The sequence below is a fragment of the Aulostomus chinensis genome, chromosome 3 (genome assembly GCF_037954235.1).
Source record: "Aulostomus chinensis isolate RoL2024-O1b breed Wild chromosome 3, RoL_Achi_v1.0, whole genome shotgun sequence".
Lineage (NCBI taxonomy): Eukaryota > Metazoa > Chordata > Actinopteri > Syngnathiformes > Aulostomidae > Aulostomus > Aulostomus chinensis.
The window spans coordinates 24,209,117-24,224,623 of NC_141322.1; the positions used below are offsets into that span (position 1 = coordinate 24,209,117).

Genomic DNA, 15,507 nt, shown 5'->3' on the forward strand with positions numbered 1-15,507 from the left:
GTTTCACGTTATCGACAGACAAACTATCTGTAGAATGACTGAAATGCAGAAGTTGGCTACAAACGAGATTCCTTAAGGAGACAGGAGCTCCAGAATACTTAAACAAAGAAATCTAACCACCTCCGAGAGGTGGGACGTCACTGTCTCTGCCCATTTTCTGAAACCTCGCCTCTGATTGGTCAAAGCCCGGAGCTCCGCCTTTCCTATTGGCTTACTCCGCTGCCAGTTTGAAATTGCTTGACCGTCCAGCTGCGTCGGAATCAGAGGACGCAAATCAAGCGAAACACATCTTCTGACAGGAGAAAAGTTCATGCTGGAGTTCTCCAATACTTCAGAGGGCCCTATGAAGGTAAGAGGAACCCGTTAATAACGCTTTAGTGACGGTCACGATGAGCAGGAGAAGATAGTTTGCGGTGTTCCCTCGCGCTTTAGCTACTTTTTAATGCTAAAGAAAGAAGAAGAGGATGTGAAGTCGTTTAGGCTGCAGGCCGAACCGTTTTGGATTTATTTTTATAATCCCTTCAGATAACTTTTTTTTTTCAAGTCAGAAATACACTCGACTAAACATCTGGTGTCATCAAGCATCTTTTAGGGGAAGAAGAAAGGCGATAGTGATGTCATCTCCTGTAGCCACACGACGATGACCGCTTGGCGATGAAACCTATCGAGGTGGCCTCAGCCGTTAAATAGCGTGCACGTAAATACCCGGCAGGATCAGAGCTCTGGAAGTGTTTAGCTCACTTGCTTTTAGTCCTATTAATGTGCTGTCAAGGCAGACTCCTCTCAGTGCTGGCCGGTAGAGACCTGAGAGAGTCGTCCTCACGAAAATTAGATCAAACCAAATCGAATTTAGTCCGTAGGGCAGCAGGCATCTGGTCAGCCGCTCCTCAGAGACAAATAAATGAAATAATAAGATATTTGAATTTATACCTCCCTTCTTTTCACCCTCAGCTCATTTCAAAGTTGGTATCTGGGGCTCTGCCTTGTCTTATTATTAGACGTAGTGAGAATATTGTCAAGCGTGAAACTAACATACTTCTGTTTAAAAAGAAAATGGTAAGTTAGAATTGTCACGACACGACTTGTGACATGCAAAGTGCAAATAACCTTTCAAGAATATGTGATGAACACAAATGGTGAAAGTCGTGACTTGTGGTTTTTTTATGGTGAAGCTGTAACTTGTTGAGGGGTGAATAAAATGAAGGAACTAAATCCAAAAAGTTGTTTAGGAAAGCTGTACTTTTTCAAATTCACAATGTTTACATTTTGATTTGATACATTTTAGATAGACATTGCTGGATATATGTTAATATCAGTCATCTGTATCATGCAAAATCTTCACATCGGTGCATCCCCACTGATATGTATCAATAACACCAAAAAGTATTGCATATTGTGACATCATAATATTTTCCCATGTCCCAGTACCACCATCTATAATGGTTAAATTTTAAATGTCAGCATGTATAGGTGGCGCGGTATTGTAATGATCCCAATAGAATGATACTTGAGAGGAGATAGTGTGTAGCTTTGGTTGTGGTTCAAAAATGAGCACATTCACCCGTGTACTCCCCCATCCAAAGGTAAAAGCTGCTGTGTGTTTTTAACAAGTTTACAGTGTTGCAGGCGAAGCACATGGCTGACCTGGCTTTAAAAAAAACATGGATAAAAGGATTATGGTCATCAGAAGCGGAAGCCAGACTTTTCTCTCTGGAAACACAGGACTCACTCTTCTCACAGTGATTGCAGGGGCCTGTGAAATTAGCAAGCAAGCCTATAAACTAAAACCAAGAGAGATGTGTATGCTGTAGTTTAATTAGCATTTTGCCGCTGTGGCTAAGCCACAGACTCATGATGCTGATGGAGGCAGACCTTAAACACTGTGTGCCTTCTTTGTGAGAGGTCGCTGCTGTAGGGATTAGGCTGCAGTTCACAAGGAGCCTATATGGCCATGGCTCCGTCCTTTTCCCACTAGTGCACTGTTCAAAAGCTATAATTATGCTCATTTGCAGCACAGCTTTACTCAGCTTCTACACGGTCACCATGTGTTAAACGGAGGGAGCTGTTGTTCATATTCAGGTTGTTATGGAAGTTGCCTGGGAAGAGTTGCAGCTCTGATCTGAAAAGCTGGTGGCTGCTGTCTCTCATAATGCTCCATGACAGCAGCCCACCCCCTCCTGATGACTTCATGATGTGGAAAGTTGTGGTGACCAGGGAGTGCTCAGAGTGGAGCCCGGCCTGTTAAATGAACGCTCAGTTCAGTTGTGTGGAATAAACAGCCGTGATGCTACATCGGCCACATTGGGGGTTTTTTGTTGTTGTTGTTGTTGTTGTTTTTTTGTGTGTATGATTCCGCAGTAGTAGCTTTTCTGTTATTAGGTTGTCATTGAGTGCAGTGTTCACTCATCCTACACAGCCCACAGGATGACTCTCTTCTGAATGGGCTGCTTAGGGTAATAATATCAACAGCTTTGATCTTATTTCAAAGAGGAGCCCTCATATGTTGAGTCGGTCGGAGTGCAGTTGGATGTTTGTGGCGTGGACACCGCAGGGCTTGTCTGCAGAACCAACACAGCTGTGAGATTAGAGTGCAGAGACACTACAAAGAGACCACGTCCCATTTCTACTCACACACAACTGTCACAGGAACTGTTATGAATGGAACATGCTCCGGGAAACCAAAACAAGAATGATCTGACATTATTTCCCGTATTACATTAAAGATGCATGCGCCCCTCCAGTAACAGTTTGCTTTAAAGATGGTGGGACACAAGGATTCAGGAGGCATCTAAAATGTTTTGTTTTGATGTCGTCACAATGTGCTTCAGATATGCAGTAATGTACCACAGACCTTGATAACTGTGATCAATTCTTGTGCACCAATTCTTTTAATACCTTATTCATTTTACAATATATTTTTGCACCTAAATGAATGACTGTAGGATAGTGGGAATAGTTGTGGGAAAGCAAAAGCAGCAGTTACTGATTATTTTAGAGGGGGCTCTCTTGTAGAGATCTACAATAATCTAATAGAATATATTCAGAAATATTATAAGTAGTAGCAGTAGTAGTAAACATAATAGGGGCTTCGCCTGAAGTACCTTCAGGCTCAGGCCCTAATAATAAAAAATAATGCAAGTGGGTGTGAAATGAATTAGTCATTCAGGTCTTTTTTTTTTTTGTCTCTTTCGTTCCAACAGTCCAAGCTTAACATGGAGAGTTTGACCAAACCAGAGTTGCTGATGCTCTTCAGCATCCTGGAGGGAGAGCTGGAGGCTCGGGACCTGGTCATTGATGCTCTAAAGGTACCTGTCAACATCATTCTAATGGTTATAGTAATTAGGTGTAAAATTAAGTCTTTTTTTTTGTGCAAAGTTTGTCTTTTCCATATTAAACATTCACCTGTCATATGAGGACATGGCTCAGACAGTAGATAGGCTTTAGTAATGGGAGGCTCCTGAAGTCTCTGCTGACTCATTTCAATAGCTGCCTCTCTGGTCCTCTGCTCACAGGAAACATCAGTGCATCCTGTTTTGGTGTTATCCTTTTTTAAGTTGTCAGTAGCTTAGTTACTAACCCTGTTCACATCAAGTAGTTGCCAAGCAACAAATTGGGCTGGGTCTTGAAGCCTTTCATCACTGACAGCTAGCTTCATCTGATATACAGGTCTTTTTGCAGTGATGACATCACAAGTTGATCCATAGTCATGTCATTTCTTAGTGCAGCCTCAGAAATACTCTCACACACTGGCTCTTGACCACACACTCACTAACACTGCCGTTGAACAGTAGAAACAGTCCTCCACAAACCTACAAGAGACCTGTTGCTGCAGCTGCACTTTCAGCACAATGCATGTTGCTATCGTCTCACCCTTGTCCTAAGTACCCAAACACACATCCCTAAAGCTCCACAAACACAACTGAAGCATGTCTGGTTGAAAACAAAGAACCAACCTAAATAGCTTTAGGTATAACTTTGTGAATTACTACCATTTCCAGTTTAAAAGTCTTTCTGGTTGTACTGAAGTGATATTAAAACTCATCTGAATTTGCTCTGTTGCCTATGGAGAAAGCCTATAGGCCTCCTACCAACACAAGCCACACGTCTCTAGAGCTTAAATGAGTCAATGCAACCCAGTCAACTTGAACATAAACTCATTTAGATGTAGCCACAGTATAGAGTACACACCACCACTGCGTCAAAGAGCAGCCACTTCCAAACGTAGGTTGTCTTACTTTTGTAGGATTACTGCTACAGTTCAATTAAAGGATTGTTCAGCTATTCTGCAGCAGTGGCTGTAGTTAGTTCTACAAGCCCTGCATGGTCTGAGAAAGGTTTTATTACCTTCAACATTACATACTTCCTTCTTTCTATTAATATTTTTACAGCTGTTCTTCTCTCAGCATGCGTTTTTAGTTCCCTAATGCAGATTGAGAGAAGAGAATCAGGCAGTGAAGGAGAGCGCAGCCGACTGCTGAATGTTCATGTGTTGTGTCTAGACTGCATTCCTACAACTCTCCTGGGATCTGGCCATCTAAGGCAAGTAGAGTTACAGCTCGCAGGGTGCCTGATGATTCAATGTGAGCAAGAGTAGGAGTGAACAAATAAACACTGGCCTTAACTGGAGCTTGAGAGGAATATGGCTGTGGCTCTTTCATGGCTCCACTGGCACAAACTGTTAACCCATTCAGGACTGGGATGGGACCAGTTCATTCATGGCGTAGAGGGTAGCAGGGAGCTGGAGCCAATCCCAGCTGATTTTGGGCTAGAGGCAGGGTTAAGGCCGGGTATGGGTCAGAATGTTCCGATACTTTGTTTGACTTAGATATCAGTACTTGATTGATAATTTTTTCCAGATTAATTTCCCTGAGTCAAACCTTTAGTTTTATGTTGAAGCACTATAACACTTTTCCTCTGAAAGTAGTTTTATATACAATGTAAATCGATTGCAACGTTGAGATTTACTCCTCAGGAATGAATGACAAGGCATCTTCTGATATTTGATGGTACTGAAGTGAAGATGTCAACCTGCTAGGGCCACAGTGCTCATCACAGTGTCAACATGGTGATGTTACCTTTAATTTAGCTTTCATTCAGGGTTTTGTCACTATTCTAAATGCAACGTGGAAAATAAATGCAAATAACTCTAAACCTTCTTTCTCAGTCCTAGTTAGTCATTTTTCCTTCACTCTTCTATTTTCAGAAGGAATTAGCAAAGGTGAAGACACTACTTCATACCTTTCCGCTCTTGTGCCATTAAGGAATCTTGGCTCATGCCCTCACATGAAAATAGATCATTATCAGCCAAAACCATCACCCTAAACTTTTTTTTTTCTTTTTTTGGTTGTTGCTGTTCCAAGAATGTGCATTTATTCATGCGCCTCTACAATCGCACAGTGAGGAAGAAGAAGTAGGCCCAGTCATGTTGCTGAAATTGGTCATAACTGAGGTGTCACCACCACAGTGAGCGTCATGTGAGAGTTGATTAGTTTAACCACAAGTCGCCGTGGTAACAAGGTAATCCAGTAAAGAGTTCTTTTAATAAACCATCTGTCTCATCTGATGATTAACTGATTGCTTGAGTGCTGGTTAACTTTAATCTTCTGCCTCCAGCACTCTCACAAGTGACTTTCTGCTGGATGTCAGGTTAATGATGTGGGTTTTCTGCGGTCCTCTATATTTAATTACGTAGAGCTATCAATGGCATTCCAACAATCTGCTGCTTTTTCTTTTTTTTTTTGTCCTGTTCTGACTCACTTGTGCAGCTGCTCACTTCTCTCTCCACGCTGAGGCTTTCAGAAGGAAGTTAGTCTCTGGCAACATTTGTATTTGGCTCACAAAGTTACAGTGGTCCAGTAGTCCCTTTGCTCTGGCATTCAAGTCTTAACTTGAAGTTCAAAGAGGTATCAGATGATGAAACTGTTGCGCTCAAATGGTGGTTGACTAGAGCTCCCTAACGGAGGTATTTCCAACAGGTTTACCTTGTGTATTGTTTGAATGGGAACTGAAATCGGGGGAAAAATTGCTTTTTGTTGTTCCGTTGCCATAAGTTGCATGTATTGATTGAACTCAGTGTTAATTACTGTTACATGTCATTAAATAGAGCTGTGTTTTATAATGGCATCTCCAGATATTCTTATTATTTCGGTGTAAAGGCATTTAAGATTAAAGATCAACCTACGCAGCCATAAAATATACCAGACTTCAGGGCAAGAGGTTCATATATTACTTTCCTCCAGAATCTTGTCTTGAAAGTTGGATGCCTGAAAGAGTCCAGGCATCTCTCAGTAAAAGATTTGCTGGATTTGATTCGCAACAAAAGCACCTGGGTTGCTAAGAACCACTGCAAAAACAAAAATAGTGGCAGTAGACTGCAGTTCTCTGAAATTTTATGGTTATTGTACTTGAACCGAACTTGCCATAAATAAGCTCTTGTTGATTTGGATGTGAAGTTTTAAGTAATGTCAGAAATATTTTTTGTAATCCCTCTTTTCACCCCCCTTCGCCTCTGAGCAGCAGTGGAGGACCGATGCAGAGGCAAACAGCCTCCCTTTGTGTTCAGGAAATGTACGTCTGTCTGTGCATTCAAGGGCTAGAAAGGGACCATAGAGAGAGAAATGAAGTCGGCGTTTATGAGTGAAAGTTTTTGTGTAAGATTCTCTTGGAACAGGGGTTTCCCAGCCGGGAGTTCAGGAACCCTACAGGGGTCGCAAGATCATTTCTGGGTGGGTGAGGGGGTGTCACCAAATGAGCTTGGCTTGTGAGAAAAAAATCCCAACAATTTTAGAGTGAAAATCCTTATGAACTCTGATAGAATTTTCTTCTTTTAATAAATGTGTGAGAGTCAAATTGTGCCTGCACTTCAAAACTATAAAAAAAAACTTTGAAGTTCTTAAACTGAAGCTTGTAAATCTATGTGGCTGTTCCTTCTCTATTTTTAAATGTTAGCAGTCCCAGTTTCCTTGGAAATATGAGAGCGTATTTCTTTCCATTATTGTTCTTTTCAGCCTAAAGCACACACTTTGACAGTGATGATGCAGTTATTTAAATAAATCATCCACTGAAGCACAAATGGCAACTCGCAACCCCTCGGTTGCTCAAGGGGGTGGCAGCTCAAAAGGTTTGAGAACTATTGTCTTAGAAAACAGAAATATAAAGCTTCATTATCCAGTTATTGAAATGTGTGCAGGCTGAGTGCTGAAAACAGTCAACATATCTGGATGTGGAAAACATCTGAGGGGCATAAAAACAAATTTTTGTGAGTTTTTGTGTTTGTGTGTTTCAAATTGCTTTCCTCTGTAGGAACACTGGTTTACAAATGTATTCACTCCCTTACACCGTGTGTGAGACGCTTGTGCATGCGTCTGCCGTGATGAAAGTCAGATGAGTGTATATCCTTGAGCAATATTGGTTCGGAGAATGGAAACGCTGATCTAAGCTCATTGAATTTTTAACTGAAGTGACACATCAGAGCAGACGGGAACAAGAATGGACTGCAAGTAGGAAGCATCCTAAATCCCCTGAATTATACCTTCTGGAGTAAGATGAACAACCCTAGACTGGTCTGATAATTGTTATAAAATATTTATATTGAACGATGAGTATTTTCGTTTGATCCTTTTTCAGTTTTGTTTGGTTTTTGCTGTTGTTGTTGACTAAAATGTGGTCAGCTAAAAATTTGGAGCTGAAGGTGGACAGAATAACACTCAACTATCGGGAGGGTCTATTGGCGAGTGGTCATGGGATTTTTTTGAAGCCCACACTTGAGAGGCATTTTTGAAACCTCTTGGGCACCCTGTGTTTTCCGGTTTCACCCCTTCAAGCTGTTTGATCCTTCTTCCTGCCGTCCTCAGTGTAGTGGATCAAATATCGGGGGCTAAGCTTCATCGGCTCGTCCCTCTCTTCCCTGGCCAAGAACAGAAATTGACAGTGTGACTTGGCCTTTGAACCAGCGCCGTGTCAACAACGTAATTCTCACTTAACTTTTCAAGACCTTGAGGACAGCACTGTGATAGAGCCACTATATGATTCGTAATGGATCGCATGACTACCAGATTGCAGTCCTTGAGCTTTAATGTGTCTTTTACTCAATGTTTCAGTTTTCAGACCCACAAGTTCTTTTTTTTTTTGGTTCACTCTCACTGCTCTCATGGGTGTCATTCTCCATCTGTTTGTCAGCTGGTGAATACAGAGGCTCAGATTCTTCTTAATTAAATGACCATTATTTCACCGTAATATGAGTAGTTACGGTTTCGCCGATGCTGAGCCTGTTTGGGAGGTGTGTAAGTCTACATGCATGCTTAGCTGTAACTCCCACCCACACACAGTAACTTAAAAAGTATCAAGTAATCTTGGTATCAGTCATCAGGAGCTCTGTCCGCACCCTGCCAGAGAGGATACTGCACTCTCTAATCGCTTGATCCTCTTTTGTTGAAACCTTCATAACACATTGCCAGCTCTAATACAGCCCTCCCCTCTCTCTCCCTCCCCCCTCCCACCCACACACTGAAGCCCCTTTTCTCAGCAGGCCCAGAGGCATCTGCTGGACCTGAAATGTCTTGCTACTATTATCCGTCCTTTGTCACGATAAACGGCGAGCAGGTCTTCCTTGGCCAGGACCCAGTTCAGAGCAGCTGTCCTGCTAAAGATAGACAGACACACACCATCTGTTGTTCCATCCTTCTGCGTGGACTTTTCTCTTGTGCTTTATTGTGAATTTCCTCTCTGTCTCGCCCTCTTCCTTTTACCTGTGTTTACTTCTCTAGTATTAGAGAGCTACAATACTTGATTTCCATCATAGTATTTTGAACACACTGTTTTTCTTCTTCTAAAGGAGAGACAATAACAGTGGAAGCATCATAACTACCAGCGATAGAGTGATTCTGCTTGCTGAACCTATCATCTGACCCATCTCCTCTGTTCTCTTCAGGCTCAGCGTAAAGAGCTGTTCATCCAGGAGCGCTATGGGCGGTACAACCTCAGCGACCCTTTCCTGGCTTTGCAGAGAGATAGAGAGGCAATGGGGGGACAGAACAAGGACCCGGAGTGTTCCTCCTCCACCTCCAACCCTCTGGTGGTTCTCAAACTGGTGGTGAGCCACTGCAGGAGGATGCAGGAGAAGATGCTGGCCCAGCTGGCTGCAGCTGAGAGCAGACACCGAAGGGTGGGTTTGGATGTGTGGGCCGTTACCAGAGTAGGTGGAAATGAGCTTGTTACTTATGCATATTTAAAGTTTGCTGAAGTTAAGAGTTGCTACAGTGACTATTACAGATAATTAACTGAAAGGCAATCAGTAATCATTCACATCTTGATGGTTTAAATATGTAAAAAAAAAAAAGTAATGGTTTTGTTGCTCAAATGCCACTGCGATATTTAAATTAAACTTCTACTCCAGCTATGGATTTTGAACCGAGGGGTCTTTGCACCGCCTTCTCTTTCAGTTCTTAGGTTTAAATATTTGTTTACTTTGCCCTGTCAGTTTTCCTTGTTTTAGATGAGAGCTGTGGAAAATTTGATGTTCCTTGTAGACCTACTTGGCCAACAAAGTGGGTTTTGATTCTGTTAGGATTCTGTATTACAAGAGTAGAAATAATCAAGTATTTTCTTCAGTGGAAATCTCAGTGTGGGATATCAGAAAGCTCACAAACTTAATGTGTTTTTATTTATTTTTTCAATTGAACAAACCCAAAGCACTCTGTCATTGTACGCTTTTACAAAACAGCACAGTAAAACACCTGTGTAGCTGTTCAGCTCAGTTACCAGCAACATCGTCACTTCCAATAAAGTTTCAAAGAAAAAGTTACTGGCTTCATTACTTACGAGACCAGACTTCTGTGACATTTCTTTCTGACTCTCTGCCTCCTTGTTGTGTTTGTTTTAGGTCATTGCCGATCTGGAGGAGGAAAAGAGGAAGCACGCCGAGGACACAGCAGAGGGAGACGACGTCACCTACATCCTGGAGAAGGAGAGGGAGCGCTTACAACAACAGGTGCCCTGTAGTTAATGAAGACCATAACCTGCAAATATTTGCCAACACTGTGTTTACAGATATAAGTGTTTGAAAAGAGCTGTTGCTGAAATATATTAGTAATACTAATTAATATATAGTACTTTGTTCATTGCGTGTGTTTGCCTTTGTAGCTTGAATTTGAGCGGAGTCAGGTCCGACGGTTGGAAAAAGAACAACGGCGGATTACCGACCAGCTAGAAGAAGAACGGGCTCAGCACAAACAGCTCTCTTGTGCTTTGGCCAAAGAGTGTAAGTGGGCGAGTGCCAGGGCTCTGGAGGAGGGTCACCGGCTGACGGAGCTGAGCCGCAAACTTGAAAAGGTATTACCATTTTGAACCCTAGTTAGGCAGGTAATTCTTTCCCCCCCTGTTGGTATGCTGTTTTTAAGTTCAATCTATATTCTGTTTCAGGAGAGGGAGAGTTGTCAGGCTCTGAAGAAGGAGCTGGAAGATGAGCGGAAGCGAGCCCTGAGGATGGAAGCGAGGGTGGAGGAGCAGCTGGCCGAGTTTGACACAGAGCGAGAGCAGCTCCGCTCTAGGCTGAAGAAGGAGGAAGCTCAATGTTGTCAGCTGCAGCAGCAGGTACTGCGGTGCTGTGGCACTCATGTTTATATACCAAAGTTATTTCAAAGAATCTCAGTGCAAGACACAAATGTGTCCACATTTAACTTTTTCTCCATTTCATGACCAGGTTGAAGAGCTGAGGAAGAAGCTGAAGGAAGTGACATCATCAGCAGAAGGAAATGCGTTGCCTGCAAGGGTTTCTTCAGGAAACAAGTCACTAGACGCTATTAAAGTCGAGTGCAGTGAGAAAGACGGAGGAAACCAGCAGCCTGTGGAGGCAAAAGTCAACGGTCACCATTATTCAATGGAGACCAATGGGCACCAGGGTCCAGACTCCCTCTCAGAGAAGACTTGCCTACAAAATAGGAATGAAAATACTCCAGTTCAACAGAGCCAGACTTTACCCTGCTCCTCCAGTACTGTCCCCTCTTCTCTCCCCCCTTCCTCCCCCTGTGCCTCACCTGTCCTTGCCAAACGCCCACCGGGAAGCCCGAGCCCTGGTGGGTACCAGTCCCCCTACCAGGCCGGGATCAACCAGCGATTCCACGCGGCCCGCCATAAGTTCCAGAGTTCCAATGAGCCAGAGCCTCAGCCTCAGCCCACCCAGCCTGCTCTTCCCCTCGCGCCAAAGGACGTGTCCCCTTCAACCACCAGCTCTTCCCCAGAAACCAGTCCAGTCAAGCAAATGGCCCGGAGCACAGTCACTCAAGTCTTGTCTCGCTTTACCACCGTCCAGCAGAGTGCTGCACCCAAACTTGCTGCACCCAACAATTCCCCCTTCGGTACAGACTACCGCAGCCTGGCAGCACCTTTGTCTCCAGTCATTGGACGGGCTGCAGGAGCGCCACCACAGGGGATCAGATCCCCCACAATCCCTAGAGCAGAAAGAGGTAACCCTCCACCCATCCCTCCTAAGAAGCCCGGTCTGGCTCAGGCCCCTCCCTCTCCGGCGGCTGTCCCCAGGTCTGCCAGTCATTTTTCCGACAGTCCCCTGTCAGGCAGCTGTGGCCTCACCTCCAGCCAGGATGGAGTTAAAGAACTGGACATGGTTGTCTCCTATAATTAACATTCAGCTGCTAGACGATGGTGTAATCCACATCTCTTGAGTTATGATGGAAATATCGTCCTGTACCGGACGGGATGAAGATCCCGTGCTTATATGAACAAAGGTCCCTTCAAACACTGTTATGACATTTGTATTTATTCGATTTTTTAAATGTGTGCCGACTCACAAGTTTAGGTAGTCGTTAAGGTGCTGTGCTGAGAGCACTTAGAGGATATTCTCATGTCAAAACGTGCCAATACTGAATGTGAGGCACTGTATTTTCTTATCAGTCCTGTCACATTTTCAAGGAATACAAACCTTGTTAATTAATCTGTCTTAAATATGCTGCTTGTTCTTTAACTAGTGATAATCAGACCAAATGTAACATGTACTTGGACCAGTGTATGCTACATCGTTTGCTCTCATGGATATAAAAACATAGTTTATTTTAATATTTCCCCAGGTTTTAGTGAATGATAGTTTTATACGAAACATATTATAACTCACTGTTTATACTGTGTGTTTTTCATGTATTCAATGTTGAACAGTTACCATAAAGATCATATAGGCATGGACTATATGCACTCACATTCTACAGTTTCTTTGGTAAATGTTAAGCTTTTGTTTGTCAGTCATTAAAAGAACTATATAAAACACTGCAATTGTTTTAAAGTCAGTAATGGTTTTGAGTGATACTATATCACAGTTCCCATGTTCCTCACCTCTCTTTATCACTCCCCTTTACATTCCTGTCTTATATGCTGGAAAATGACAGATTTAATAAATGAATCTCAAAGATTAAGTCTTCATCATTTGCACCGTTTGCACTAAACAGTCCATCAAGAGAGTTCAGCTGGGAGCTCATCAGAAAATGTTGTTAATAATGAAAAGCAACATGCTAGTGTCGCTTGCTATGTAAAATCAATATTTGGCTGCATATTCAATAGACTGCCAAAAAAAAAGGTGTAAGTGGCAAGTGGATCCCCTAAAAATCATTTCAATTGAATGGTACTAATTTGAGTGAGATTTTATCTCAATAGATTCCCCTCAGGCATTTCAAAAGATACCAATATTACCAATGAACTTATTTCCTTCTAATGTCCCTCATAAATCAGTATTTTGTATTTTTACACTGCACCCCCGAGAGTGTCCTCTAGGGGTCAGTGTTTGATCAGTAGCTGGGTGGCTTTTAACAAGCCCCTAGAATCAGCCACCTGAGTCATGACTCCTCAAATATTTGACATTTACTACTGCAGTCATTCCATCCTTAATATTTATTCAAAATTTCTGGTATTTTGTTCCATGACAAAGATTGACTGTTTCTTAGTGTGGTGGAAATTAAGTGTTGTAGCAAACTGATAGCAGTGAGTCTCAGTTCAAGATGAATTACAGCTACATTAATCTCGTGCTGAGTTTTTGTTATCATTTTAGATTGCACCAATGATATTTTCCTGCTATAAATATTTATATATATATATATATATGGCTTAGTACTGGTGGTTTGTACTGATGAGTATGTAGTTGCGAAAGTCTGTATTTTCGTCTAAATATATGCAAAAATTTCACTATGCATTTAATCGATGTGGGCCTCTATTTAGAGTAGCACAGCTAGACCTCTACACCCTCCTCCAGGTGGTTGGAGAAGTTAACAGCATGTGGCCCCTCTTCTCCATTTAGCTCACCTAATTAACATTCATGTGCAGGACAGGGAGGCTGCATCCCCAATCCAGCGCAGGCAGGCTTGGTCCTCCAGCAAATCCCCGACTTTTTCAGCTTCCATAAACACGGGCTCAGGTTGATGAGCTGTGAGGGGCCACGTCGTAGCTGCTGTCACCTCCAGCATGACGGCCTCACTCGTCAGCCACCTGCCAGAAGAGAGAACAGAGCAGAAGACACAAAAGTCTACGTTCAAAAGCATTATGAGCTGATTATACATCTGTGTTGTGATCATATTACATACAGAGTTTGAGTTCTTGTAAAACAACTGATTGCACAAGTTGATACTATAAGACCAAAAAGACATAATCAGACTTGGGACTTGGATGTGTTACATAACTGCACTGAACTGAAATGTCCTTGCATGTATTAATATTCAAACACTGACTTCATTATCAGGCTGTGTGACTCGGATAATTCACTTTTTTCCCCTACTTTTACTCCAGCTATGGGTTATGACCTTAAATGGATCTGGTGTCTCTTTCGTTTAGGATTATTTTTTCCAAATCATTTCAAGTTGAAGTGCTCAATTATATTTCTTCCTGAATGTCTGAAACTGGCAAATTCTATTTTTTTTTAAATTGTTACAGCATTTTGCTCCAAGACGATTTATTGCATGTTTTCTGGGCAAGGACGTGTGAGACGTGCTTGTGATAAGGGACTATATAAATAAATGAACTTGAGCTCGTAAAGGACTGCTAAAGCCTCATGTCACTGCTGGGGGGATTTGTTAAGTGCTGTACTTTACGACTTTGCGGTGCACAATAGCAGACATACAATGAGGACACGTGGCTGCAGTGTCGATGACAAAACTGAAGGTAAAGGGGGGGGGGGGGGCTAACTTGTCAGAAGTTTAACTGTAAATCTAAAGCCACTAAGGTGTGAACTCTGTTATGCAGCAAATATTTCTTATGTGCAATCTCCCGCCCCCCATTTTTTTCTTCTTTTCTCTGCCCAAAATTAGCTCAGGCCATGCGATGGGGCAAGAATAGGAGCTCGGGCCCCCATTCAGAGCCTCTCAGAGACCACAGCTGGAACTGGCTCAAAGTGAGAGGGAGGCCAGGATGACGAGTGTGTGCACCACCATCACCTGCTCCCTGTAAAGCAATTCGTTATAGAGATGTCAGTGTACAATCCATAGCTTGTCCTGTGGTAAAGAAAGACAGGGTCATATGTAATGAGGATCCGAGTGTGGCTCCAAATCCAGATATGACATAACTGAAGGACAAACAGCTGGTGTGTGTGTGTGTGTGTGTGTGTGTGCGTGCGTGCGTGCGTGTGTGTGTGTGCGTGCGTGCGTGCGCGTGTGTGTGATTCAGAGGAAGAGATAATGACAGAAAGCCAACAAGTGTGACGCACTTAAATACTTAAAAGAGATTCATACTATAAATACACACCATGTATAAGTTGGTGTTGTTTGAAATAAAAGTGATAGATAACTATTTCCTGATAATGAACGTGACCAAAGACCAAAAGATGACAAACATTTACACCCACACACATTCTTACACTGTGGTATTTGTTAGTCATCATATCGGATCATATAAACAGATAGATTTGGTTCTTTGTCTCCCTGTTGAACACTCAGTGACAAGTGGGTAAGTTAACTACTGCTGGGAAGCAGAAAAAGACTAAATTTGGCTTTTTCAAATTTGGAAAATAATCGATGTTTGATAGCGATTTAAAGGATGCAAATAAACAAACTACATTGCCTTCTTCTATGCATCTCAAGAGTTGTCACAACAAAACAGGGCCAGACGTAGAAGAAGTCTGGTTGGAGACACGCATTATTACAAACCTAAATTATTACATCCTTTGGGGAAATATGAATTATTTTCCTATTCCCTGTCAACTATCTGATTTATGTAGAAAATTGTTTTACTGTATTAAAACATTAATCCAGTTTTCTGCTGAGCATGAAAGTCGCCCAACTGAATCTGGGCAGTCGTTCTACAACCAGACATCTCTGACCCAAATCTCCGTCCTCCAGACAGCTTCACCTCTTCACCTGAGCTCTTTAAGACAGATTTGTGAAGAGATTACAAGGAAAAAATGATTTTACTTTGACACGGCTACCTGTTAAAAACCCTGAACAGAACACAAGTTTACATTCTGGGCTGAAACCGCAGTGTCATAACATTTACAAAACTGCCTCCAAGGGGCTCCTTGGCCAG

General features: G+C 42.5%; 1 protein-coding gene across 2 annotated transcripts; it reads left to right on the forward strand.

Annotated features, from left to right (window-relative positions):
* The first annotated feature begins 212 nt into the window (after positions 1 to 212).
* On the forward strand, positions 213 to 12,389 carry LOC147268351 (CTTNBP2 N-terminal-like protein). Of its 2 annotated transcripts, none has more exons than XM_086199869.1 (7): positions 213 to 349; positions 3,201 to 3,305; positions 8,930 to 9,193; positions 9,881 to 9,988; positions 10,141 to 10,329; positions 10,420 to 10,590; positions 10,700 to 12,389. In XM_086199869.1, the coding sequence occupies exons 1-7, from the start codon at positions 311 to 313 to the stop codon at positions 11,636 to 11,638; spliced, it is 1,815 nt and encodes a 604-aa protein (XP_086055995.1). In that variant the 5' UTR covers positions 213 to 310; the 3' UTR covers positions 11,639 to 12,389. The 2 variants fall into 2 exon arrangements, with proteins under 2 accessions (XP_086055995.1, XP_086055996.1); XM_086199870.1 differs by having other exon boundaries at positions 8,930 to 9,163.
* The last annotated feature ends 3,118 nt before the right edge of the window (positions 12,390 to 15,507 follow it).